Source organism: Bombina bombina, chromosome 1, assembly GCF_027579735.1.
Source record: "Bombina bombina isolate aBomBom1 chromosome 1, aBomBom1.pri, whole genome shotgun sequence".
NCBI lineage: Eukaryota > Metazoa > Chordata > Amphibia > Anura > Bombinatoridae > Bombina > Bombina bombina.
The window spans coordinates 992,366,811-992,393,041 of NC_069499.1; the positions used below are offsets into that span (position 1 = coordinate 992,366,811).

General features: G+C 39.8%; 1 protein-coding gene across 2 annotated transcripts in view; it reads left to right on the forward strand.

The window, feature by feature from the left end:
* Positions 1-26,231, forward strand: part of ZNF512B (zinc finger protein 512B) — a 94,374-nt gene that overhangs the window by 16,150 nt on the left and 51,993 nt on the right. For both annotated transcript variants that reach the window (XM_053710930.1, XM_053710986.1), the window contains exons 8-12: positions 11,830-11,958; positions 12,341-12,465; positions 20,221-20,313; positions 20,583-20,681; positions 21,361-21,528. In XM_053710930.1, the coding sequence (XP_053566905.1) occupies positions 11,830-11,958; positions 12,341-12,465; positions 20,221-20,313; positions 20,583-20,681; positions 21,361-21,528 (614 nt within the window). The remainder of the gene's footprint in view (positions 1-11,829; positions 11,959-12,340; positions 12,466-20,220; positions 20,314-20,582; positions 20,682-21,360; positions 21,529-26,231) is intronic.

The window sequence follows — 26,231 nt, forward strand, 5'->3', positions numbered from 1 at the left end:
TATCTTTATTGAGAATAATAAAATACATACAAAGACCTTTTTTAAACTTGTTGATTGTAACAACTTTATACACTCTACCAGTTGTCATCACACAAAGTGGAAGGATAATAGTCCAAAAGGACAAATGTTAAGAATAAAGAAAAATTGTAGTAAGGATGAGGATTTCACTCAACAATCAGAAATCCTAAAAAATAAATTTGTCGATAAGATATGTAAAAACTTAAAGTGACACTGAATCCAATTTTTTTCTTTCGTGAGTCAGATAGAGCATAACATTTTAAGCAACTTTCTAATTTACTCCTATTATTAACTTTTCCTCATTCTCTTGGTATCGTTATTTGAAATGCAAAAATGTAAGTTTAGATGCCGGCCCATTTTTGGTGAATAACCTGGGTTGTTCTTGCTGATTGGTGGATAAACTCACCCACCAATTAAAAAGTGCTGTCCATAGTTCTGAATATAAAAGAAAGCTTAGATGCCTTCTTTTTCAAATGAAGATAGCAAGAGAATGAAGAAAAATTGATCATAGGAGTAAATTAGAAAGTTGCTTAAAATTGCATGCTCTATCTGAATAAAGAAAGAAAAAAATGGGTTCAGTGTCCCTTTAAGAGTTCCATTCATAACTAAATTTAATTCAAATTATAAAACACTTGAAAATATTTTTTATAAACATTGGCACATTCTAAAACAAGATAACCGAATTGGAGACCAACTATCTGACCGCCCTGTGTTCGTGTACAGAAAAACAAACAATTTAAAAGAGTATACTAGCACCAACTGTATGTAATTATAATAAGAGGCCAGACAAAGATTTATTAGGGAATGATTTGAGGTTTTTATCCTTGCAACTGTTGCAAATCATGCAGACATTCCATTAAAACAATGTCTTTTTCTTCATCATCAACAGGAAAACAATTTAAAATCAATGAGTTACTTAGATGTACTGACAAAAATACTATATATCTCATACACTGTAAATGTGGGAGTCAATACATAGGTGAGTCTACAAGACCCCTAAGAGAACGCATACGTGAACATCTGTTATCCATTGAGAATGCTGACAAAGAAAGAAACAAAGATCTTCCTGTCCCCAGACATTTTAAAATGTGCAATGGAGGCAACCTTAAATATTTTAATTACATAGGGATAGCCAAACTAATTGATAAAGGTAGAGGAGGAGACATTGAAAAAATGCTTTTGCAAGTAGAATCAAAGTGGATTTTTAATTTAAACACTCTAACCCCCAATGGTTTAAATTTAGAAATGGATTTGTCATGCTTTTTAAGATATAAACATAATTAACACAGCGTTTTTAAATAAAAGATCCTCATATATGTACCCTAAGATACATTTTAGGGATTATCAAATGGGTAAAAACACTTTTTAGCATAATGTTTCATTTCTAATGTTTTTTAACTTCAAAAAAGAAAGCTGAGTTCTTTTTAGAATATCTAATATTTATTATTTGATTATCGCTTAATATTAATTATGAATTTGTGTATATTTCTTTATGTGGCTTATAGACTAAGAAAAATGGATGTTTCAATATCTCTCAATATTAGTGTATATAGAGGGTTAATCATGGTATCTATTGCAGTTTATGTTTCAATTATGTATATACAGTATTTATTTTGCAAATGGCAATTACGAATTATAGACTGATTTTTTGGTGCCAACATGAATTATTTTACAATATGAAATCTTTAGGCAAAATTGAACAATAAGAAAGAACAATTGTGTAACCAAACTAATTTCAAATAGATGATGTTTGAATAACAACAGCTTGAATTTTGGACATCGGGAGATACCATACTCCGAGAAACACGGAAGTCAAAAGAAAGTATACACAGCTGAGGCCGGAATCCAGGATGTGCAGGGGAGAGGAGCTCGGCGGCTTTCTTCTTTCCACTCCTTTAGGTTCCCAGAGCTATCTTTCAGGTGGTATAACCACCGCTTTATGGATACAAGTACTCAGAGCTCCTGAGTGTATTAAGGTACAAACTATTTTCTAGTTCTCTGACTACACTATGTGCACATTAGATGGATCATAAAAATACTGGATCATATAAAGAATTTTTTGGATCCATTTGGAGATAACGAGCCTTGCTTGAACTGGTTTTAAAAATATTTCCTATTACTGCTCAAAACACTGTCTTTTAACCCTGTCTGTAGCAGAGGTTATATATATATATATATATATACAAACAGAAAAAATCGATTGATACATCCTCAATTATACATTATTGTTTTTATAAGATTCTCTATATCTATGAATTTGATTCAGATTTTATTGCTTTTTATATGTTGTTATTTATCAAATTAATTTAAATTATATTACTTAATAAATTATATTATCCATTGCACAAACTGGGTATTAATATATATCTTTTGCAAATAGACATATCTGTTAGAAACAGATATATATGTTTTTAAGACTTGCCTTTTAGGCGCCCATAGTATTTGATTTACTGTCTGACGTTTGTGTTACTAGGTTGTAGGGACTTAGTTATACTGTGGAGCAGGTCTATTTTTTAGATATTTATAGCGCAAGTAGTGGTCTTTTTTTTTTTTGGGAAAGAATTCTATGTAGTTGCAACAATCTATAAGAAAATATGCTGGTTTAGGCCTAAGCCTAAAAACTGGTCCGTGTAGAGAGGGACCGGGAAGGGAGCATTCCTTTAAGAGTAACTTAGACTGGATACTAAAGTAGAGAAGGATTGTTCCATTTTGGAAAAAGTCACCAAGTCTTTGAAGAAGTTTCAATGAAATCTTGTCATATCTTTCATTTTGGAGCCACAGGGGTTGGCTGCACATCAGTAGTTGAAGCTGCCGTAGTTCTGTGTTTCCTGTGGACCGTCGTCCAAGTGAGTCTTTGTGTTTTAGGTGGTGGAAAGTCCTTAAAGAGGTAAGTTGAGGATGTTTCCGATATCTTAGGTAGTGAAGGTAGTGAAGGTTATGGTATACCGAGATGATTGCAGAACTTGTTCTCTGTCATCTGGTTCCTTATAAACTGTTACTTTGTTATGTTTTGTGGCTTTTGTTGAGAAAGGGAAGCCCCATCTATATGGTATGTGCAAGTCTCGTAGATGTAACGTTAAATAACACGCTTTCTTTCTTTTTGCTAGAGTAAGTGCACTCAAATCAGTTTAGATCTGAATGACTTCTCCATTCTAGGTGACAGGTGCTTTTTTCCTAGCAGATATAATTATTTTCTCCTTATCACTGTAGGTGTGGCATCTGAGGATAATATCTCTAGGTGGTGCTGTGTCGATTGGTCTGGGCCTCAGAGCTCGGTGTGCTCTGTACAATTTTATTTGAGTGTCATCATCTATGTCTAAGAGGTAGACAAATAATTTCTGTAGATATTCTGAGATCTGGTTTGGTAAAATTTTCTCAGGAACTCCTCTTATTTGTAGATTTTGTTGTCGGCCTCTGTTTTCAAGGTCCTCCACTTGTGATTGTAGATGTGTGATAAAGGAGGATTGCTGTTGTAGTTGTATTGCAATTGAGTCTGTGGTGGTGTTTTGTTCCTCATTTTGTTCTTCTAGTTGTTGGACCCTTTGACCGAGATCTTGTATATATTTTTTAACCTCTGATGGGCCTTCCTTAATTAAATGCCCCACTTGGGTCAGGAATTTTGTGAAGTCTTCTTTCGTAGGTAGTGAGCGCAGATCCGCTCTTGTTAGTGGGCAGTCATCCTCAGAGGTGTGGTGTGGTATGCTGTCTTCTGTTTTATCTCCCTCTACCCCAGGAGGTTTTAAAGTAAGTGTTCATTTTCATAGAAGGTGTATGGGATGTTTTGGCACCTTTATGTGGTTTTGAGCTTCCTCATCTAGACAGTAGGTTGTTGCTAGCCTTTTGTTAATAAGTGTTATTCAGACTGTAGGAATTGCGTGGTTTATTCACAGATCAGTGTGTGGGCTTATTTCACTGAGGTAATTTATTTTGGTAGGTATTCAAGTTGGCCCAATCTGTGTCAATAATAGTGCTTTTTTCCCTGTGTGCTGAGGCTAGTTCATCGTTTTTAAAGGGAGATTTGTCTGACGGTGCCTGTAGCCAAGGTGTGATGCTTATGGCCCACTTTTATTCTTTTAGATTAATGCACTGTGGTAAGTTAGGGTTCTGCTGCTGGTCAGCGAGGCTTAGCTTTGGTTTCGCTTCAGGGTTTTTATTGCTCCTCTCGCTAAGTTACTTGCTGTGGGATATAGCCTCATGGAGGTCTGTGTGAGTATGAGGGTCCACTGTATGAAACTGTGGTTCCTGTTACAAATATAGGCCTTTGCTGTTTGGTTGTGATTCCCTAGGGGTCTGGTGATCCCTGTGTCTCTGTGGTGCTGATTTCTAATGGCCACCTGGCTTATTTTTGCTGTGCGTCGTGGCTGCTATATTGTAGTGTAGCACTTACTTTATGTGCAGGCCTCAAGGTCGCGGCTATCTTGATGCGGTAGTTCGGACGCGGGCTGCTGCTGTGGAGCACTCCAAGCTCCTGATCAGGCTTCTTTACAGCAGCCTTGTTGGCCATGCATTGGTATCTGTTCACCGCGGACTGCGGCTGTTAAGATGGTGGCGCTGGTCTGGCTTGTTGGTAGGCTGTGGTAGCTTAGCGTCTCTGAGTGTTAATCTCTGAGACTTTCCAGGGAGTTCCCTGATGTGTCCAAGTAGTGTGTGAGAGATTAGGTGTTTAGGGAAGTGTCCCGGTCTCCTTAGCTTAGCTTCTTAAGATTGTGCATTCACTAAGCTCACATTTATGCGGCCATGCTGTTCCTTAGCCAGCTCCACACCCCCCCCCCAAATAATTATTTTGATAAAATAGTCAAAGGGATAGTAAAGTCCAAATTAATCTTTCATAATTCAGATAGGACGTGTAGTTTTAAACAACTTTATCATTTACTTTTATCATCAAATTTGCTTTGTTCTCTTGGTATTTTTAGCTGACCTAGGTAGGCTCATTTGCTTCTAAGCCCTTAGAGCAGTGTTTTCCAAACTGTGTGTCGGGACACACTAGTGTGTCGGCAGCAGTGTGTAGGTGTGTCCCTGCTTCATCACTTTTTTTTTAAATTTATTTATTTTTTAAAATTGTTTTTTAGTTTCTGACTTTCCACCTGCCTGCTACACATATCACATTGTTTATACGTGATTGATACCTAGTGGGTCACAGATCATCTTAACCAATTGGCACAGCTCAGTGGGAACTGAAACTATTACCATTGGTGGATTTGGCGGCACATTGGCTCCTGACTGCACTTGTAGTCTCCTTATTTGGCTCGTGACTGCAAGTGTAGTCAGTGAGTGGGACAGCAGTGTGTTTGCAGCGCGGGTAGTAGTCAGTCGGACTCACAGAGCTCTGAGGGCGGCAGCTTAAACACTGAGCTGAAGTCAGAAGTCAGTGGGATTTTTTTGCAACTAGCTCCCAGTAGTGCATTGCTGCTCCTGCTCTTGATATATGGATAGGAAGTGGAAGCTTAAAAATGCTTGATGATGAAATGTGAGTGTCTTTATCTAATATTCCACCAAATATTCCGAAACTATGTTCGTCCCATCAACCTTATACATCCCATTAAAATAGTAAGTAGCTATTGGTGTTATTAAACTTTTTTAAATTCTTGCACATGCATACTGTTACTTGTAAATGCATTTTGTTATTATATAATTTATGTATGTGTCCGTATCTTTTAAAACAAGTTAGTTTAAGCTCCTTTTTGCTAGTAAAACTGAATTACTGTGTTGCGAAATGATGTAGGTCTACAAAGTGTGTCACCAACATGAAAAGTTTGGAAAGCTCTGCCTTAGAGGCAACCTCTTATCTGAATGCATTTGACAGGTTTTCACATCTAGAGGCCGTTAGTTCATGTGTTTCATATAGATAACATTGTGCTCACGCATGTGGAGTTGTTTAAGAGTCAGCACTTATTGACTGAAATGCAAGTCTGTCAAAAGATCTGAGATAAGGAGGCTGCAGAAGCTTAGATACAAGATAATTACAGAGGTAAAAAGTATATTTCTATAACAGTGTTGGTTATGCAAAACTGGAGAATGGTAACTAAAGGGATTAGCTATCTTTTTAAACAATAACATTTTATGGTGTTTTCTATCCCTTTAATTCTCCTATGTATTTAATTATAGTTAAAGGTGAGAAATTCTATACACTTTAGTTATAGGCTAGATGTCCATTTATATTTCTACATTAGGAGCTCCATTTATGAAGCTTCAAAACCTTTGCAGTGCAGATTTAACTCATGATGTGAAAGATAAAAAAAGAAGGCGCCACCATGGTGCACAATCAGATGATTCAAACACGCCAAATGTACAAGTAAGACCGTACTTACAAGCTGTATGACACTTGAGAAGTGTCACAAATGCCTTCTGGACTGTTGGGAGTCGTCCAGCTAACTCACACTGATGGATGTCAGAGCAACTCTGGAACAAGGGAGCAGCGACAGGCAAGCAGCATGCAGTAACCAGCCACAAGTTTAGCACCAAGCCGGATCGTCCACTTGTGTTGATGGATACACCAGTGACAGTAGATACACTATTGGATACAATGTATCAAAAGGACTCCAAATGTTAAAAAAGTTGTAAAGTATATGATTGAATAAAGATGATGATTCGTGGCAAAAGTCTCTCTTCCTGACTATGGTGCATTGTCAGGAAGAGAGACTTTTGCCACGAATCATCATCTTTATTCAATCATATACTTTACAACTTTTTTAACATTTGGAGTCCTTTTGATACATTGTATCCAATAGTGTATCTACTGTCACTGGTGTATCCATCAACACAAGTGGACGATCCGGCTTGGTGCTAAACTTGTGGCTGGTTACTGCATGCTGCTTGCCTGTCGCTGCTCCCTTGTTCCAGAGTTGCTCTGACATCCATCAGTGTGAGTTAGCTGGACGACTCCCAACAGTCCAGAAGGCATTTGTGACACTTCTCAAGTGTCATACAGCTTGTAAGTACGGTCTTACTTGTACATTTGGCGTGTTTGAATCATCTGATTGTGCACCATGGTGGCGCCTTCTTTTTTTATCTTTCACATCTACAGATCGTAACATCTTGGGACACCAACAAGAATTTCGAAGAAGCAGCCTGCCATCTGTTCCAGACATTTGAATCTGGATTATGGACTAGACGAACTGTCCAAATTTCACATAACCACCATCTACCAGATTGGTTTGATTGGGACTTTTTATTACTCTGTATATTTATTTTGTAATGTTCACTCCCGCATTTATATATAGGGGTTTTTTATTATAGTATCGCACTATATGTTGACATCTTCACCTTTTATACACAGGTATTTGGCGCACTGGTTTTTTTTCACATTCAGTATTCTTTTTTCACATTCAGATTTAACTCATGTAATCGGGCTTAAATCATTCCTTTATGGTATAGACCCTGCTGCAGAGAGAGGGGTTACATAAGTAAACACATGTGCAATGATAAGTGTGGGTGGTGAATGCTGCCTCACTAGCACTGAATGCGGGAGTACAGATTCCCTGGCTGGCAACCTTGTCCGTGCACTTGTTAATAAATTGGGTCTCAGGTCTCTTTATATTTTACTATAATAATACTGTATATGAGTTTTGTAGTGGATGCTCCCTCACTAACTCTGAATAAAGGACGGGTTCCCTGGCTGGCAAAAAAAAATGGGCATTAATATGGAGTCCCCCTCTTTGCTGGTATAACTGCTGTCCCTCTTTTGGGACAGCACATCAAACTATATTTTCACAGACCTCACTTTGTGCACAGGGCACAGTCATGATGGAATAGGAAAAGGCCTTCCCAAACTATTGCCACAAAAGTTGGAAGCGCCCAATTGTCTAAAATATCTTTGTATCCTGTAGCATTAAAATGACCCTTGACTGGAACTAGGGGGCCTAGCCAAACCCTGAAAAACAGCCCCAGACCATTATCCTTCCTCCACCAAACTTATCAGTAGGCACTATGCATTCTGGTAGGTAGTGTGCTCCTGGCATTTGCCACAGCCAGGTTCTTCCATCAGGCTGCCAGATAGTGGAGCGTGATTCATCACTCCAGAGAACACATTTCCACTGCTAAAGGGGCGGTGTGATTTACACAACTCTAGCTGACGCTTGCCATTGTGCATGTTAATGTGAGACTTGTGTACTGCTAGTCAACCATGGAAACCCTTTTCATAAAGCTCCCAAAGTACATTTATTGTACTGATAATGCTTTCAGAGGCAGTTTAGAATGTGGTAGTGAGTAAAAGAACAAGATGATAGGTGATTTTTATTCACTATGCATTTTAGAACTTAGCAGCCCTGCTCTATGAGTTTGTGAGGTCTGCCACTTCCTGGTTGGGCTGTTGTTGCAATAATAGCACTTACAGTTGACAAAGGCACATCTAGTAGAGCAGAAATTTCACAAACTGACGTGGCAAAAGTGGCATCCTATGTCAGCATCACATATATACATATATATATATATATATAGTCCCTCTCTAGTTAGGTTCAGATTTAAAAAAATATTTTTTATAGTAGCTCATTAGTTTTTTGTTTTTTTTCTTGTAATCCTTTTAACCAACATGCAAAGCTCAGATTAGTAACAGGTACATTTTTTAAAGTTAACAATGGAAATGAATGGGGGGTTTCAGATGGCAGATATAGACCCTTTTATTGGAATTTGAAAAGAAACCAATGGCACTACTATCGTGTGAGACCTTAATTCCTGCAATTATTCAATAGTTTTTCAGGATGTGGGTGCTGTGTATAAAACCGTATTATAGCAAAGAAAGAGAAAAAGTATACACTTCTAGCACTCCTAGGTCTAAAGGTAAATTAAATCTAACTGGATGATGCAAATTATTCCCTAAGGAATAAGTGAAAGGGGAGAAAACAGATTACATATTAAAATATAACTTTTATTGGGTTGCGTTTAAAATAGGAATGAACTTAAAATCACACTTAAGCACCGATTTTATTGATGTCAGCAAATAAATACAAGTTGAGATTGTTGCTCCTAGTACTTGAGTGTTAAATGTAGGCTGGAGTGGGAACTGCTATATACTTGTATCTTGGAGATCTAATACACCAAATTTTCTGTATGCGAGGTTACCAATTCTATATGAGAATTGAGTATATAACGTATTATTTGTGTTTCCAAAATAATATATCTTTGTATGCGAAGCTTAATGTAAGTTGAACAGTGGGTATATAATTTTGAATATTTCTGCTTGTTTCAGGCTGAGATTATATATACCACTTATTACTTAGATTATAAATATATAGCAATATGGGGCCTGTTTATATGACGTTTTACGTCACTAATTATAAACAGTCTCTTTACTTGTCCAAAGTAACTACGCTTCTGTATTAGCAATTACCTACTAAAAGATTGAAGTGTAGGCTATTCACTCCACGACATCAAGAGCTAACTTTCATGAGCGCTCTTATAGTGTATATAAATGATTTAACAAAATTATGCTACAATTTCTGTTTATTGAGACATTGTATATCGTTATTCAACTGGAAAAACTTTATTATGATAAGTTCCTCTGCGGTTATATATATAAATCGTTGCTACTGGGCATGCTCAAACTTTAATTGCAAGGATTGTGTTCTATGCACTTGAGCTGTATGTGCTTAAATACTCCGTGGATATCTCAGTTTAGTAATGGTCAGTGTCACTGTTTTTTGCTTACCAGAACATACAGTCTTTAATAAGGTGCCCTAAATTATTATATGTTGTTTGTGAACATAATTGGATTAAATTTGCTATTGTTTATCATATATATATTAAGTGGCTCTTAGGTCCAGTATGTAGCATGTATTAACGCTGTAGTTCAGGATATGCCTGAGTGGTATATTACACAACTAATGAGTTATAAATAGTTTGTATATATTAAGCGAACTTCGGTGACATTTGTTTGCTCACAGTTTCTTTTAGTGCCAGTTTAAGTAGCTCTCTGTGATGCGGCAGTTAAATAATCTTGTATGTTGCAACAATGGAGCGTATCTGTTCCTATCACCACAGATTTAATTGAGTACCTATTTAAATAACTCACAGTGTTCCGGTGATTAAATAGTGTAGTTTATTAGTACAATGAGACCTATCTGTTCTCAGTAACACCTGAGTTGTGGCAAAAAGATGTTCAAAGATACTACTTGTGTTGTGAGTCTATGGAGTTAAACCAAATGTTCGTTTGGATTTGCACACTCGCAGCTGATTATACTAGTTTGTGTACGTTCCACCTCCCATACAAACAGGATTTCCACAGATTAGGTTTATGCACTGCTCTGTTGTAAGAGCCGTATTAGAGGCGAAATTGTGCTTATGTGATCAAGCTGCACTTAATAATTTAACGCAAGGCTAATACAATTGCGTTCTAAATATACTTTGTGCACCTTGGTTTTTAAAGCAGAGCTATCTTACAGCAAAGGTATCGTGAATATATACCCATTACAACTCGAGGTTGATTTTAACTTATTAGGCAATATTGTACTAATAAACTACACTATTTAATCACCGGAACACTGTGAGTTATTTAAATAGGTACTCAATTAAATCTGTGGTGATAGGAACAGATACGCTCCATTGTTGCAACATACAAGATTATTTAACTGCCGCATCACAGAGAGCTACTTAAACTGGCACTAAAAGAAACTGTGAGCAAACAAATGTCACCGAAGTTCGCTTAATATATACAAACTATTTATAACTCATTAGTTGTGTAATATACCACTCAGGCATATCCTGAACTACAGCGTTAATACATGCTACATACTGGACCTAAGAGCCACTTAATATATATATGATAAACAATAGAAAATTTAATCCAATTATGTTCACAAACAACATATAATAATTTAGGGCACCTTATTAAAGACTGTATGGTTCTGGTAAGCAAAAAACAGTGACACTGACCATTACTAAACTGAGATATCCACGGAGTATTTAAGCACATACAGCTCAAGTGCATAGAACACAATCCTTGCAATTAAAGTTTGAGCATACCCAGTAGCAACGATTTATATATATAACCGCAGAGGAACTTATCATAATAAAGTTTTTCCAGTTGAATAACGATATACAATGTCTCAATAAACAGAAATTGTAGCATAATTTAGTTAAATCATTTATATACACTATAAGAGCGCTCATGAAAGTTAGCTCTTGATGTCGTGGAGTGAATAGCCTACACTTCAATCTTTTAGTAGGTAATTGCTAATACAGAAGCGTAGTTACTTTGGACAAGTAAAGAGACTGTTTATAATTAGTGACGTAAAACGTCATATAAACAGGCCCCATATTGCTATATATTTATAATCTAAGTAATAAGTGGTATATATAATCTCAGCCTGAAACAAGCAGAAATATTCAAAATTATATACCCACTGTTCAACTTACATTAAGCTTCGCATACAAAGATATATTATTTTGGAAACACAAATAATACGTTATATACTCAATTCTCATATAGAATTGGTAACCTCGCATACAGAAAATTTGGTGTATTAGATCTCCAAGATACAAGTATATAGCAGTTCCCACTCCAGCCTACATTTAACACTCAAGTACTAGGAGCAACAATCTCAACTTGTATTTATTTGCTGACATCAATAAAATCGGTGCTTAAGTGTGATTTTAAGTTCATTCCTATTTTAAACGCAACCCAATAAAAGTTATATTTTAATGTGTAATCTGTTTTCTCCCCTTTCACTTATTCCTTAGGGAATAATTTGCATCATCCAGTTAGATTTAATTTACCTTTAGACCTAGGAGTGCTAGAAGTGTATACTTTTTCTCTTTCTTTGCTCTAATAGACCCTTTTATATTATGCTTTCCTTCTATCTCACAACTTCAATATAGGCCTTGGGAAAGCAGAGGATAGATCTCGAGGAAGAAGGGTGAGGATCATAGTGGGAAGAATAGAGAAAGCAAAGAAGAGATCCACGAGCACACTATTCAGCAGAAAGGTGCACACAACAGCATCTCTAGGTAAGACCTAGCGGCCAGCAATCAGCTACAAAACCCTGTTTATTGTACAGCATAATGCAAGAGTTTGGCTTTCCAGTGCTTGGACTTAGTCCCCTACTTTTGTGTCACGTTTACAAGAATTGCATGAGCTAGAGCACAATGTAGTGCAAGGTTATAGTAAAGCGCCTGGCTAAGACCCAACATCACTTCATTACCTGTTACCATTTACAGCTCAAAAAACGTACCCAGGTATGTGACATATTTGTGTAGCTAAACATCAAAATGTGTAAGGATGTAATATTTGTTTTTAGGATTGTGTGTTTATGTTTAAGTGCTTGTGTAATGCTGTAAATTGGTAAACATTGCTCATTTTAACATATCTCCATGTCACTCTCTGTACCAGGTAGTGTGGAAGATAGATTTCATCATCAGATCAGTAAGAAAGGGGAGGCAGTGTGTCCTAACTGTGCTTCCGTCACACGTAAAACCATGGCCGGCTTGAGGAAACACATGGAAGTTTGTGAGCAGGTAAAATATGCAGCAACCATATACACTGTGAGCAGTGCAGTGTGTGCTTTCATATCAATTAGTGTGTGTAGGTTAGAGTGTGCATGTTAATGTGTGAGACACTCTAAAACTGACCTGCTCATACATGTGTAAAAGGGAATTTCTTTTTGTGCAACTCATATATTGCAGCATTATACTGCAGACTGGAGAGTGTGTATACACAGGTATAAAAATTCACTATAAGGCCAAAAGTATGTGGACACGTGACCATCACACCTATATGAGCTTGTTGAACATCCTATTCCAAAACTATGTGCATTAATATACAGAAGGCCCCCTTCACGGCTATAACAGCTGTAACTCTTCTGTGAAGGATTTCTACAAGATTTTGAAATAAATGTCCCATTTAGCCAAAAGAGCATTTAAAAGGTCATGGACTGATGTTAGATGAGAAGTTTTTGCTTACAATCAGTCTTCCAATTCTTCTTAAAGGTGTTCAATGAGGTTGAGGTTAGGGCTCTATGCAGGGCACTCAAGTTCCTCCCCACCAAACTCATCATGGACCTCACTTTGTGCACAGGGGAACAGTCATGCTTTAACAGGAAAGTACAGTCTCCAAACTGTTGCTACAAAGTTGGAGGCACCAGATTGTCTAAAATGTCTTTGTATTTTGTAGCATTAAGATGACCCATCACTGGAACTAAGGTGCCCAGTCTGAACAATGAAAAACAACCTCAGACCTCATCACCAAACTTTACAGTAGACACTATGCATAGCACTAAGTAGCATTCTTCTAGCATCTGCCACACACAGATATTTCTATCAGACTAGATAGTGAAGCATGATTCATAACTAAAGAGAAAGATTCCACTGCTCCAGAGTCCAAAGGCAGTGTGTTTTACACCACTCCAGCCAATGCTTGGCATTGTGCATGTTGACATGAGGCTTAGGGTACAGCTCTTTGGCCATGGAAACCCATTTCACGAAGCTCCTAAAGTACAGTTCTTGTGCTGATGTTGCTTCCAGAGGCAGCTTGGAACTAGCTATGTGCTATGCACTTCAGAACACTCTGTGGGTTTGCAATATTTACCACTTTGTGGCTAGGCTGCTTGTAGATGTTTCCATTTGACAATAATAGCAATTACAGTTGACTGAGGCCCATAAGGCAGAAATTTCACAAATTGACTTGTGGCAAAGATGGTTTCCTATATCAGTGCAAAAACCAGTATTTCCGTCAACTGTACAAAAAGTAAAGGCAAGCCATGTGGTCTGTCATCTTTCATGAAAGAAATTTATCAGGCAAGCATACATTTTGATTTATTTCTTAAGATGGTGAAAATCCACAAGCTATCACATGTGGGGTCCTATACCCAAGCTGTAAAGTACACAAGACCACCATGAAATAGGGCAGGATAACACTTGAAGGGACAATCAAGTCAAAATAAAACTTTCATGAATCAGATAGCGAATATAATTTTAAACAACTTTCCAATTCACTTAAATTATCTAAAGGTGCACAATCTTTTTATATGCACACTTTTGAGGCACCAGCTACTACTGAGTATGTGCAAAATTTACAGGATATACGTATATGCATTTTGTGATTGGCTAATGGCTGTCACATAATGCGTTAGGAAGGAAAATCTACTAACTACTACTCATTTGAAATTCAAACTAAATGTGTTTGCTTTTTCTCTTTATTATGCATTTACTGATTAGGCTATTTTACTGTGTTTAGTGGTCTTTTAAGGCAAATATGTTACTTAACAGGTACAGCAGCCTGCAGAATTTTCCTGCCAAAAGTAGCCTCAGAAGCGGCAAACAGGTCAAAATGGTAGAACTTATTAAATGTATATAAGGAGGACCAAGTAGCAGTCTTACTTCTGTGGAAGTGTCATTCCTGAAAGCCCAAGAAGTGGTGACTCCTCTAGTACAACAAGCATTAATACTCTCTGGGGGAGTCTTCTCCACAACCAAAAAGGCTTTATAAACTAAATCATTAAGCCAATCAGCTAAAGTAATTGCTGCAGCTTTTTTTTAAGGGGACTAGAAAAATTAATAAACAAAAAAGAAGGTTCTAGATTGTAAGTTCCCACAGGAATAGGACCCTCAATTCCTCCTGTATTTGTTTGATAAATTGTCTTCTCTTACAAAAATTGTATCAACGTTGTACGTTTATAATTTGTACGCATGGACAGCATTGAGCAATTTGTTGGAGCTTTATAAATAAAGTGTAATAATAATAATAATAATAATAATACAACAAAAGTTTGAATACTCTTTGAATACTTGAGGAAAAGCCAAGAGAAAAAGAACCTTCCAGGGTAGCAGCTGGATATCAAGACCATGCATTTTTTTTAAGACTGACAAGACTAAAATTTGACGTTTAAGAGAACTGTCTGATAAGCCCTTTTCCAGGCCATCCTGTAAGAATTGTAATATGCAAGGAATTGAAAAGGAATTCCAACTGTAATTTGCAGTTTTACACCAGGTAAGAAAGGTTTTCCACACCTTGTGATAAATGTGCCTGGTAACAGGCTTCCTTGCTTGAATCAGTGTCAATCACCTGATCAGAGAAACCTCTTTGAGACAAGATTAGGCGTTTAATCACCACACCGTCAAATTTAGAGATTAGAGATTCGCTACTGCAATTTGAGTTCTGCCTTGGTGATTGATGTAAGCCATCCCAGTGACATTGTTGGAAAGGAATACTGTTTTAAGATTGGCCAGCTACAGTATGTAGAGCCCTGAAGATAGCACAGAGGTCCAAGATGTTGATGGGTAATCTCGCCTCCCAAGGAGACCAGACTCCCTGCACTCTCCAAAACTCCCATACTGCATATCCAACCTGACAGGCTGGCATCTGTGGCGATCATCATTACCCACATTGCCTGGATAAAGGAGGTCCCTTGAAAAAGACTGGTGAGTCTGCCACCTAGTTAGGGACTGCCTTTTCTTGAATACTAGAGAGATCTTCTGAGACAAATTAATTTTAATCTCCATTCCACTGCTGCAACATTCTCAGTTTTAGTGGACGTATGAGGAATTTGTCAAATGGAAAGACATCTGAGGCCTCTACTATGAGCTTTACCACTTCCATGCATTGATTTGTAGAAGAGATTTGTAGAAGAGCACATTGAATTATAGAGCTCTTTGGAGGGTTAATTCTCCAACTGTGAATACAGATCTGAGTGATCGTCGTTCCATAGTCTCAACATGCATAACTGCAGAGTTCTGAGATGGAACACGACGAAAGGAATGACATCTATGCTGGAAGCCATGAGCCCGATCGCCTCCATACACCTGGCCACAGATGGCCTCGAGGAGGTCTGAAGGACAAGACAGTTGGACGCAATCTTGGAAAGTCTCTGATCTGTCAAGAATATCTTCATAGATATGGAATCTATTATCATACCCAGGAACTCCTCCCTGTTGCTGGGAACCAGAGAACTCTTTCCTTTGTTTATCTTCCATCCATGGGATCAAAGGAGAAGAAGAAGAGCCCTCGAGTGGTCCCCCGCGAGATTGCAGGACGGAGCCTGGACCAGAATATTGTCCAGATAAGGAGCCACCGCAATACCTCTAGCTCTCGCTACTGCAAGCAGCGCCCCCAGAACCTTTTTGAGGCAGTCGCCAGACCGAACGGTAGGGCCACATACTGAAAGTGTTGGTCCAGAACTGCGAATCTTAGGAACCTGACGTGATCCTTGTGGATTGGCACGTGAAGGTAGGCATCCTTCAAGTCTATTGTTGTCATAAATTGACCCTCTTGGCAGAATCGATCTGATCATCTCAATTTTGAACGATGGGACTTACAGAAACTTGTTTAGGCACTTTAGGTCCAGAATTGAGCGGAACGTGCCCTCCTTCTTTGGGACCACAAAAAGGTTTGAATAGTACCCTAGATCCCTTTCTGCTAGAGGTACTGGAACGATTACTCCGAGAGATGAAAGATCCCTCACGCACTCTAGAAAGGCGTCTCTCTTCTCTGGTCTTGAGGATAGGTTTGACAGGAGGAATCTGCCCCTGGGCGTATGAGTCTTGAACCCTATCCTGTAACCCTGGGTGATAACCTGCAGAACCCAAGGATCCTGTACGTCTCTCATCCAAGCCTTCTGCCCCTATGCGATCCAGTGATGAATCGGAAGCCGCCCCTTCATGCCGACTTTGTCTCGGTGGGCTTCTTGCTCTTCTTGGACTTGTTCCAAGATTGAGCTGGCTTACAAGATCCCTTGGGCTGCTCTGTCTTTGCAGCAGGCTGCTGGCGTTGATACTTGTCCAAACGAAAGGGACAAAAAGTAGAGCCCTTAGACTTATTCTTCTTATCCTGCGGGAGGAAAGCACCCTTGACTCCCGTGGCCCTGGATATGATAGAGTCCAGGCCTGGACCAAAAAGAACTTTCCCCTGAAACGGAAGGGATAGTACGACTTTAACCACAGAGCCCTACGGGCTAGAACAGAGAAACCTGATATATTAGCATTCAGGCGAATAACCTCCATATTTGTAACACAGATAAAAGAATTTGCAACTCTTAAGGCCTTCATCTTTTCCTGTATCTCCTTGAGGGGAGTCTCCACCTCAACCATAGATGACAGTGCGTCACACCAATAGGTAGCCACTCCAGCCACCGCAGCGATCGCCGCTGCCGGCTGGAAAACAAACCCTGTGAGTTGGAACATCTTTCTCAACATGGATTCTAACTTTTTATCCATGGGCTCCTTGAACGACAAACTATCCTTGAGGGGAATAGTCGTACGCTTAGAGAGCGTGGAGATAGCTCCATCCACCTAAGGAATGGCCCCCCATAGCTCAAGCTGAGAGTCCGGAACGGGGAACAGCTTTTTAAACGAGGTAGAGGGAGAAAAGGACAAGCCCAGTTTCTCCCACTTATTCTTAATAACCGTAGCCATCTTTACAGGAACTGGGAAGGTCTGAGGCACCACCCTGTCCATGTAAACCCTATCTAGCTCAGGGATCGAAGGTTCTTCCAGAAGTTTCGGTTCCGGAACCTCCAACGTAGCAAGCACTTCTTTCAGTAAAAAGCGCAAATGCTCCATCTTAAACTTAAAATCTGGCTCCTCTGTAGTCGGAGGTCTAGAAGACGCTGATTCCGTTCCAGAGAGAGCGCCCTCTGACGAGTCGGAGGCATCTGCCTCATCAGATAATCTCTCAGAGACATCAAACGGAGTAGATGACCCCTGGGACGGAAGGCTATGTCTTTTCATTCGCTTGCGCTTCGCAGGGCATGGTAGGGCATGGAAGGCCACAGAAACCGCCTCTTGCAACTGGGCAGCGAAATCTGGCGGCCACGAGGCAGTAGGGCCTTGGGGAGCTACATGTGTAATCGGAGATGAATGTTGGGAACGCACCTCGTAGGACGGAGAACCCTCAGAGGTGGACAGCTCAGTAGTACTAAATATCTTATACTTTTTAGATATTGCAATCTTATCAAAGCATGTGGAACATAGTTAAGCAGGCGGATCAACCTGTACCTCCTCACAATAAACACAGGTATTAGATTTAATTAAAGAGGGAGTATCCTCTAACATATCAGAGTCCTCTATTACTTGCGCCTTTAATACGGACTGTGATAGATTAAATGACACCTTTCTACACCAATGGCCGGGGCACTAACCACTTCCTATGACCCGGACCAAAGAGAAACCGTTACATCAAATGCTGATCAGGAAAGAGGAAGATGAAGAGGCCACACCTGGTCACATGGAGTGCCATGCAGGACCGCCCCTGTACTATAGAGAAAACGTGCCAAAAAAAAGGCCGCGCTGATCTTCACCTGACTGTTCACACATTGCTAGAGCCTCATCTCACACATGACGTAGCATTAACACAATAAAGATATTATGCATAAATCCCCCATGTTCAATAATCCCCTTTCCAGGGATATTAACCCTTGATTCTATACATTATCTTCTTGCATTATCATATGTGTATAAATGAAACGATCTTACTATAATCTATGCCGTGGAACAGGAACACGGCCCTTCAAGTGTGACAGGTTAGTAGCATCGCTCCTGACATGGACTTGAGTGAATAAAGGCAGGCAGCGAACACTGATTGCCAAGGAGCTGTTAACATGAGTCGGAATGGTTTCGCAGAGACAACACTCCCTGCATCTCCGGACTCTAACTTTCATCCATGCTCTCACTGAGAGGCAGACAGGATTACTTAAAACTCCAGTCCCATTTTGAAGAGTACTACCCTCTATAAGAGACTACTCCGAATCTTCTGACACTTCTCTGCCAACCTCCTGTGATGAAAGGCAAAGAATGACTGGGGGGTGAGGGGAGTGGGGGAGGTATTTAAGCCTTTGGCTGGGGTGTCTTTGCCTCCTCCTGGTGGCCAGGTTCTTATTTCCCACAAGTAATGAATGAAGCAGTGGACTCTCCTCCCATTAAGATGGAAACAGCACATAATACAGAATAAAGAGGCACACACAGAGTTTATCCAATTTAGGGGAACACAGAAATAATGGAACAGTGTAAACTAAAGTCCCTAGAAGGGTTTTAGAAAAAAAATGGACGATGTTTCTTTAAACAGGGTTAGAAAATTACATTTGAAAATAATAAGGGGTTAAAAATAAACAATGAATGAAAGGGTGCTCACCAATCCTAAAACTCCAGGAGAATCTCTGCTGCATGTAAGATATCAACCAGTCTGTGATGAAAAGGATGGCGCTACCAGGATAATAAATAATAAAATAATTAAATTTGTACTCTCAAATAGACTAAAACGCCTCTGGATTGCATAAGGTACTGCTGCAGAGAAGGACTGAAGCTCCAGTGTGCACTAAAGTCAACCATCGTAATTGTAAATTTAAAGAGACAGTACCTCAATTTTTTAAATTTTAATTAAAGTGCCCAAATGTGCCTAAAACTTTAGTAAGTGATATCTAGTGTATGTGACAATGTCACCAGGCTATGTGAAACTTGTATCCTTGGCCATACCAATAACATGTAGGCTATGAAGGTGCATAGTACTTACTTGTCTGCACCTTGTCTACCATGCTCAGCAGAAGACTGCTTCCCGTAGACAAACCCATCTGAGGCAGTGTCAAGGATATGGTGATGTTTTAACAAGGAGCCACACACTGTAGACCAGGGAATTGGCAGGCATGCCCACATTTCACCTGGGAGGCTGATGGCATCTCCACACCGGGGGAAGATAATCGCTGCTTGACTGAAACCCTTGTCTGCCTCTCTGGGCTTTGAGTCACAGCTCCTAAACATTTTATACCTAATTTTTTGGGTAATTTTCACAAAGGATTTTATATATGTATATATATATATATATATATATATATATATATATATATATATATATACATATACATATATAAAATCCTTTGTGAGCTCCTAAAACGTTTACTGGCTTCTAAGTTGTATATAGATTTGTGTCAGTTCACTCCCTCAATGGTGGTAACCTTATCAAATACACAGTCACGGTCACTTCTTCAAAACTCTGTCCTTCAGCAAGCATGTTGTTTTTATCTTTAGCACCACTGCACCAAAACAGTACCACACACGCAATGAACAAAATAAAATAAAAATGTTACATTACATATATCAGTATATGGGGAGGCTTTTACTGACTGTTTGGATTTAAGTTTAACAATGCTATTTTGCTTTGAATACTGTTGTCAGTGTATGTGGAGGAAATATATGTCAATATGTGTGTATATTTGTGTGTTTATTTAATGAAAAAGAGAATGTGTGATGTCTGTATAATGATGCTACTGACATGTAATTCTCACCCAGCTGCAGGAAGCACTGAGATGCAAACATTGCCGAAAGCAGTTTAAATCCAAGGCTGGTCTTAATTATCACACCATGGCCGAACATGTCAATAAGGTGAGAGTGCTATATACTGCAACACTCAGATTTTATGTTGAGGTTATTGTTGATTATTTGGACCCGCTAACTAAAGTCAAGGTAAGAAACAGTGCAGCACAGAGTTTTGTGTTAATAAACGTGTTTATAGATATGGCCTTGTAGCTAGACTTGCAGTCGCTACACATTTTGTGATAATATTATTTTTTTTTTAATTGATAATCTTGCATGGTTTTAGAGGGCTTATTTACTCTATGATTCACTAATTAATGCCTTTAATGCTCCTGAAGTTACCTAGTCTCATGGAGGCCCCGCTAGATGAACAAAAGGAGCGAGAGCGCCTACGCAGAGTCCTGAAACAGATGGGAAAACTGCGTTGCCCTAGAGAGGTACAGCAAGTGTATATTTACACTCAGGCATGTATAACACACTTATGTACAGTCACATACACTGCACAAATATGACCGCAGCACAGTCCTACAAAATACAAATATATTCTCACTTATATTCAGCAACAAGCTCACAACATGCACTGAAATCTATAACTATTGTTAAATGTTTGTATAACACAGCTCAACATACATAATATACAAATATCACATAAATGATGCATATATAGTTTGACTGATGTATTAGAGATGATAAACTTTTAGTTATGGGAGTGAAATAAAAATATATGTCTATACAAATGTTTGTAGTTTTAAAATAAATCCCATGGTCATTTTATTCCAGTAGATTGGTATTTGTCTGTTATTTGGGTATAAATGGTTGTGGGTCAGGTTAGGTAGAAGAATCTCAGGATACAAATTTGAAAAAGTACAATAGTTAAAGGAACATTAAACAAAAAAACATTTAGAATGTTTATAAAAGAACTATATTATAAATTAAATAAAAATATTCTTTGAATGAAAATTAACAGGTAGTATTTTTTTCACCAGAGAAATATCCATTGTAAAAAAAAATAAAAAATAAATACTATTTTACCTGAAAGAAATGAATGTTTCATTAATGGGCCTGTGTTTTGGTGCTTTGGCAGGGATGTACTAACTGTGCTGTGTTACCTTACAGGATTGCTCAGCCTCCTTTACAAGCCTGATGGGATACCAGTATCATACCCAGCGGTGCGGAAAACAACCATGTGAGGCAAAAAATTTACATTTCACGTGCCCCCATTGCAGCAAGGAGTATCAGTCCAAGGCTGGCAGAGATTACCATGTGCGCTCAGAGCATAGTGTGGTGAGGATCCAGTAGGAGACTGCTAGCTAGTGAATACCCATAGTAGTGCTTTCAAATTTCCCTACTGGGTATCCATGTCGCCACAACTATTTTACACAATAGTGTGGTTTGGGGGTTAGGTTTTGTTGTTGAAATGTTTTTAATAATTGTCCAAGCAATAAAGGGAAATTAAACCCAATTTTTTCTCTTGTTAAGAGTATTCAGTCCACGGGTCATCCATTACTTATGGGATATATTCCCTTTCCAACAGGAAGTTGTAAGAGGATCACCCAAGCAGAGCTGCTATATAGCTCCTCCCCTCACATGTCATATCCAGTCATTCTCTTGCAAGCCTTAACTAGATAGGAGGTCGTGAGTGGACTGTGGTGTTTTATACTTAGTTTATTTCTTCAATCAAAAGTTTGTTATTTTAAATGGCACCGGAGTGTGCTGTTTTTTCTCAGGCAGTATTTGGAAGAAGAATCTGCCTGCGTTTTCTATGATCTTAGCAGAAGTAACTAAGATCCACTGGCTGTTCTCGCACATTCTGAGGAGTGGGGTAACTTCAGAAAGGGAATAGCGTGCGGGGTCTCCTGCAAATAAGGTATGTGCAGTAAATTATTTTTCTAAGGAATGGAATTGACTAAGAAAATACTGCTGATACCGATGTAATGTAAGTAAAGCCTTTAATGCAGTGAAAGTGACTGGTATCAGGCTGATTAAAATATATACAGTAAAGTAATTTTCTAAGGAATGGAATTTGACTAAGAAAATGCTATTAATACTGAAGTGATGTAATAAGCCTTAAATGCAGTAGTAGGACTGGTATAAGGCTTATCAATAGAGATACATACTCTTTAAAAAAGGATGTTTAAAACGTTTGCTGGCATGTTTAATCGTTTTGTGAGGTACATTGGTGATAAAACTTATTGGGGCATAAATTTTTCCACATGGCTAACTTGTATTTCTGCATAGAAACAGTTAACTGAAACTCCCAATGTTGTAATAATGAGTGGGAGGGGCCTATTTTAGCGCTTTTTTGCCCAGTAAAAATTCAGTCTCAGTCTTCCTGCTTCTTCCTGCATGACCCAGGACGTCTCTAGAGAGCTCAGGGGACTTCAAAAGTCATTTTGAGGGAGGTAATCAGTCACAGCAGACCTGTGACAGTGTGTTTGACTGTGATAAAAAACGTTTTTTTCTCTATTATATCCGTTTTGGGTATTAAGGGGTTAATCATCCATTTGCAAGTGGGTGCAATGGTCTGCTAACTTGATACATTTACTGTGAAATTTTGGTTGCTATAACTGATTTGGTTCATTGTTATTTCAACTGTGACAGCTTTTTTGTGCTTCTTAAAGGCACAGTAGCGTTTTTCTATATTGCTTGTAAAATTATTTACAGTGTTTTCCAAGTCTGCTAGTCTTATTGCTAGTCTGTTTAAACATGTCTGACACAGATGAATCTGTTTGTTCACTATGTTTGAAGGCCAGTGTGGAGCCCCATAGAAATATGTGTACTAAATGTATTGATTTCACTTTAAATAATAAAGGTCAGTCTTTATCTATAAAGGAATTATCACCAGACAACGAGGGGGAAGTTATGCCGACTAACTCTCCTCACGTGTCAGTACCTTCGCCTCCCGCTCAGGAGGCGCGTGATATTGTGGCGCCAAGTGCATCAGGGACGCCCATACAAATCATTACAAGACATGACATGGCTACTATTATGAATAATACCCTGACAGAAGTATTATCTAAATTGCCAGAATTAAGAGGCAAGCGCGATTGCTCTGGGTTAAGAACAGAGCGCGCTGGTGCTATGAGAGCCATGTCCGATACTGCGTCACAGTTTGCAGAACATGAGGACGGAGAGCTTCATTCTGTGGGTGACGGATCTGATCCAGGAAAACCGGATTCAGAGATCTCTAATTTTAAATTTAAGCTTGAGAACCTCCGTGTATTGCTAGGGGAGGTTTTAGCGGCTCTGAATGACTGTAACACAGTTGCAATTCCAGAGAAATTATGTAGGCTGGATAGATACTATGCAGTACCGGTGTGTACTGACGTTTTTCCTATACCTAAAAGGCTTACAGAAATTATTAGCAAGGAGTGGGATAGACCTGGTGTGCCCTTTTCCCCACCTCCTATATTTAGGAAAATGTTTCCGATAGATGCCACTACACGGGACTTATGGCAGACGGTCCCTAAGGTCGAGGGAGCTGTTTCTACTTTAGCTAAGCGTACCACTATCCCGGTGGAGGATAGTTGTGCTTTTTCGGATCCAATGGATAAAAAATTAGAAGGTTACCTTAAGAAAATGTTTGTTCAACAAGGTTTTATCTTACAGCCCCTTGCATGCATTGCGCCTGTCACTGCTGCTGCGGCATTCTGGTTTGAGTCTCTAGAAGAGGCCATTCACTCAGCTCCATTGGATGAAATTATGGACAAGCTTAAAGCACTTAAGCTAGCTAATGCATTTGTTTCTGATGCCATTGTACATTTAACTAAACTAACGGCTAAGAACTCCGGATTCGCCATCCAGGCGCGCAGAGCGCTATGGCTTAAATCCTGGTCAGCTGACGTGACTTCTAAATCTAAATTGCTTAATATTCCTTTCAAGGGGCAAACCTTATTCGGGCCCGGCTTGAAAGAAATTATCGCTGACATTACTGGAGGTAAGGGCCATACTCTTCCTCAGGACAGGGCCAAATCGAAGGCCAAACAGTCTAATTTTCGTGCCTTTCGAAACTTCAAGGCAGGAGCAACGTCAACTTCCTCCGCCCCAAAACAGGAAGGAACTGTTGCTCGTTACAGACAGGCCTGGAAAACTAACCAGTCCTGGAACAAGGGCAAGCAGGCCAGAAAACCTGCTCCTGCCCCTAAGACAGCATGAAGGGATGGCCCCCTATCCGGAAACGGATCTAGTAGGGGGCAGACTTTCTCTCTTCGCCCAGGCGTGGGCAAGAGATGTCCAGGATCCCTGGGCGTTAGAGATCATATCTCAGGGATATCTTCTGGACTTCAAGGCTTCTCCTCCTCAAGGGAGATTTCATCTTTCAAGGTTATCAGAAAACCAGATAAAGAAAGAGGCATTCCTACGCTGCGTACAAGACCTCCTAGTAATGGGGGTGATCCACCCAGTTCCGCGGACGGAACAAGGACAGGGATTTTATTCAAATCTGTTCGTGGTTCCCAAGAAAGAGGGTACCTTCAGACCAATTTTGGACCTAAAGATCTTAAACAAATTCCTAAGAGTTCCATCATTCAAAACGGAAACTATTCGGACTATCCTACCCATGATCCAAGAGGGTCAATACATGACCACAGTGGATTTAAAGGATGCCTACCTTCACATACCGATTCACAAAGATCATCATCGGTTCCTAAGATTTGCCTTTCTAGACAGGCATTACCAATTTGTAGCTCTCCCCTTCGGGTTGGCTACGGCCCCGAGAATCTTTACAAAGGTGCTGGGCTCTCTTCTGGCGGTTCTAAGATCGCGAGGCATAGCGGTGGCTCCGTATCTAGACGACATCCTGATACAGGCGTCAAGCTTTCAAATTGCCAAGTCTCATACAGAGATAGTTCTGGCATTTCTGAGGTCGCATGGGTGGAAGGTGAACGTGGAAAAGAGTTCTCTATCACCACTCACAAGAGTCTCCTTCCTGGGGACTCTGATAGATTCTGTAGAAATTAAAATTTACCTGACGGAGGCCAGGTTATCAAAACTTTTAAATGCTTGCCGTGTCCTTCATTCCATTCCACGCCCGTCAGTGGCTCAGTGCATGGAAGTAATCGGCTTAATGGTAGCGGCAATGGACATAGTGCCATTTGCGCGCCTGCATCTCAGACTGCTGCAATTGTGCATGCTAGGTCAGTGGAATGGGGATTACTCAGATTTGTCCCCCCTACTAAATCTGGATCAAGAGACCAGAGATTCTCTTCTCTGGTGGCTATCTCGGGTCCATCTGTCCAGGGGCATGACCTTTCGCAGACCAGATTGGACGATTGTAACTACAGATGCCAGCCTTCTAGGCTGGGGCGCAGTCTGGAATTCCCTGAAGGCTCAGGGATCGTGGACTCAGGAGGAGAAACTCCTACCAATAAATATTCTGGAGTTAAGGGCAATAGTCAATGCTCTTCTAGCTTGGCCTCAGTTAGCAACACTGAGGTTCATCAGATTTCAGTCGGACAACATCACGACTGTGGCTTATATTAACCATCAAGGGGGAACCCGGAGCTCCCTAGCGATGTTAAAAGTCTCAAGATAATTCGCTGGGCAGAGTCTCACTCTTGCCACTTGTCAGCGATCCACATCCCAGGCGTGGAGAACTGGGAGGCGGACTTTCTAAGTCATCAGACTTTTCATCCGGGAGAGTGGGAACTCCATCCGGAGGTGTTTGCTCAACTGGTCCATCGTTGGGGCAAACCAGAACTGGATCTCATGGCGTCTCGCCAGAACGCCAAACTTCCTCGTTACGGATCCAGGTCCAGGGACCCGGGAGCGATGCTGATAGATGCTCTAGCAGCCCCTTGGTTCTTCAACATGGCTTATGTGTTTCCACCGTTTCCTCTGCTACCTCGACTGATTGCCAAGATCAAACAGGAGAGAGCATCGGTGATTCTGATAGCGCCTGCGTGGCCACGCAGGACCTGGTATGCAGACCTAGTGGACATGTCGTCCTGTCCACCATGGACTCTACCTTTGAGGCAAGACCTTCTAAT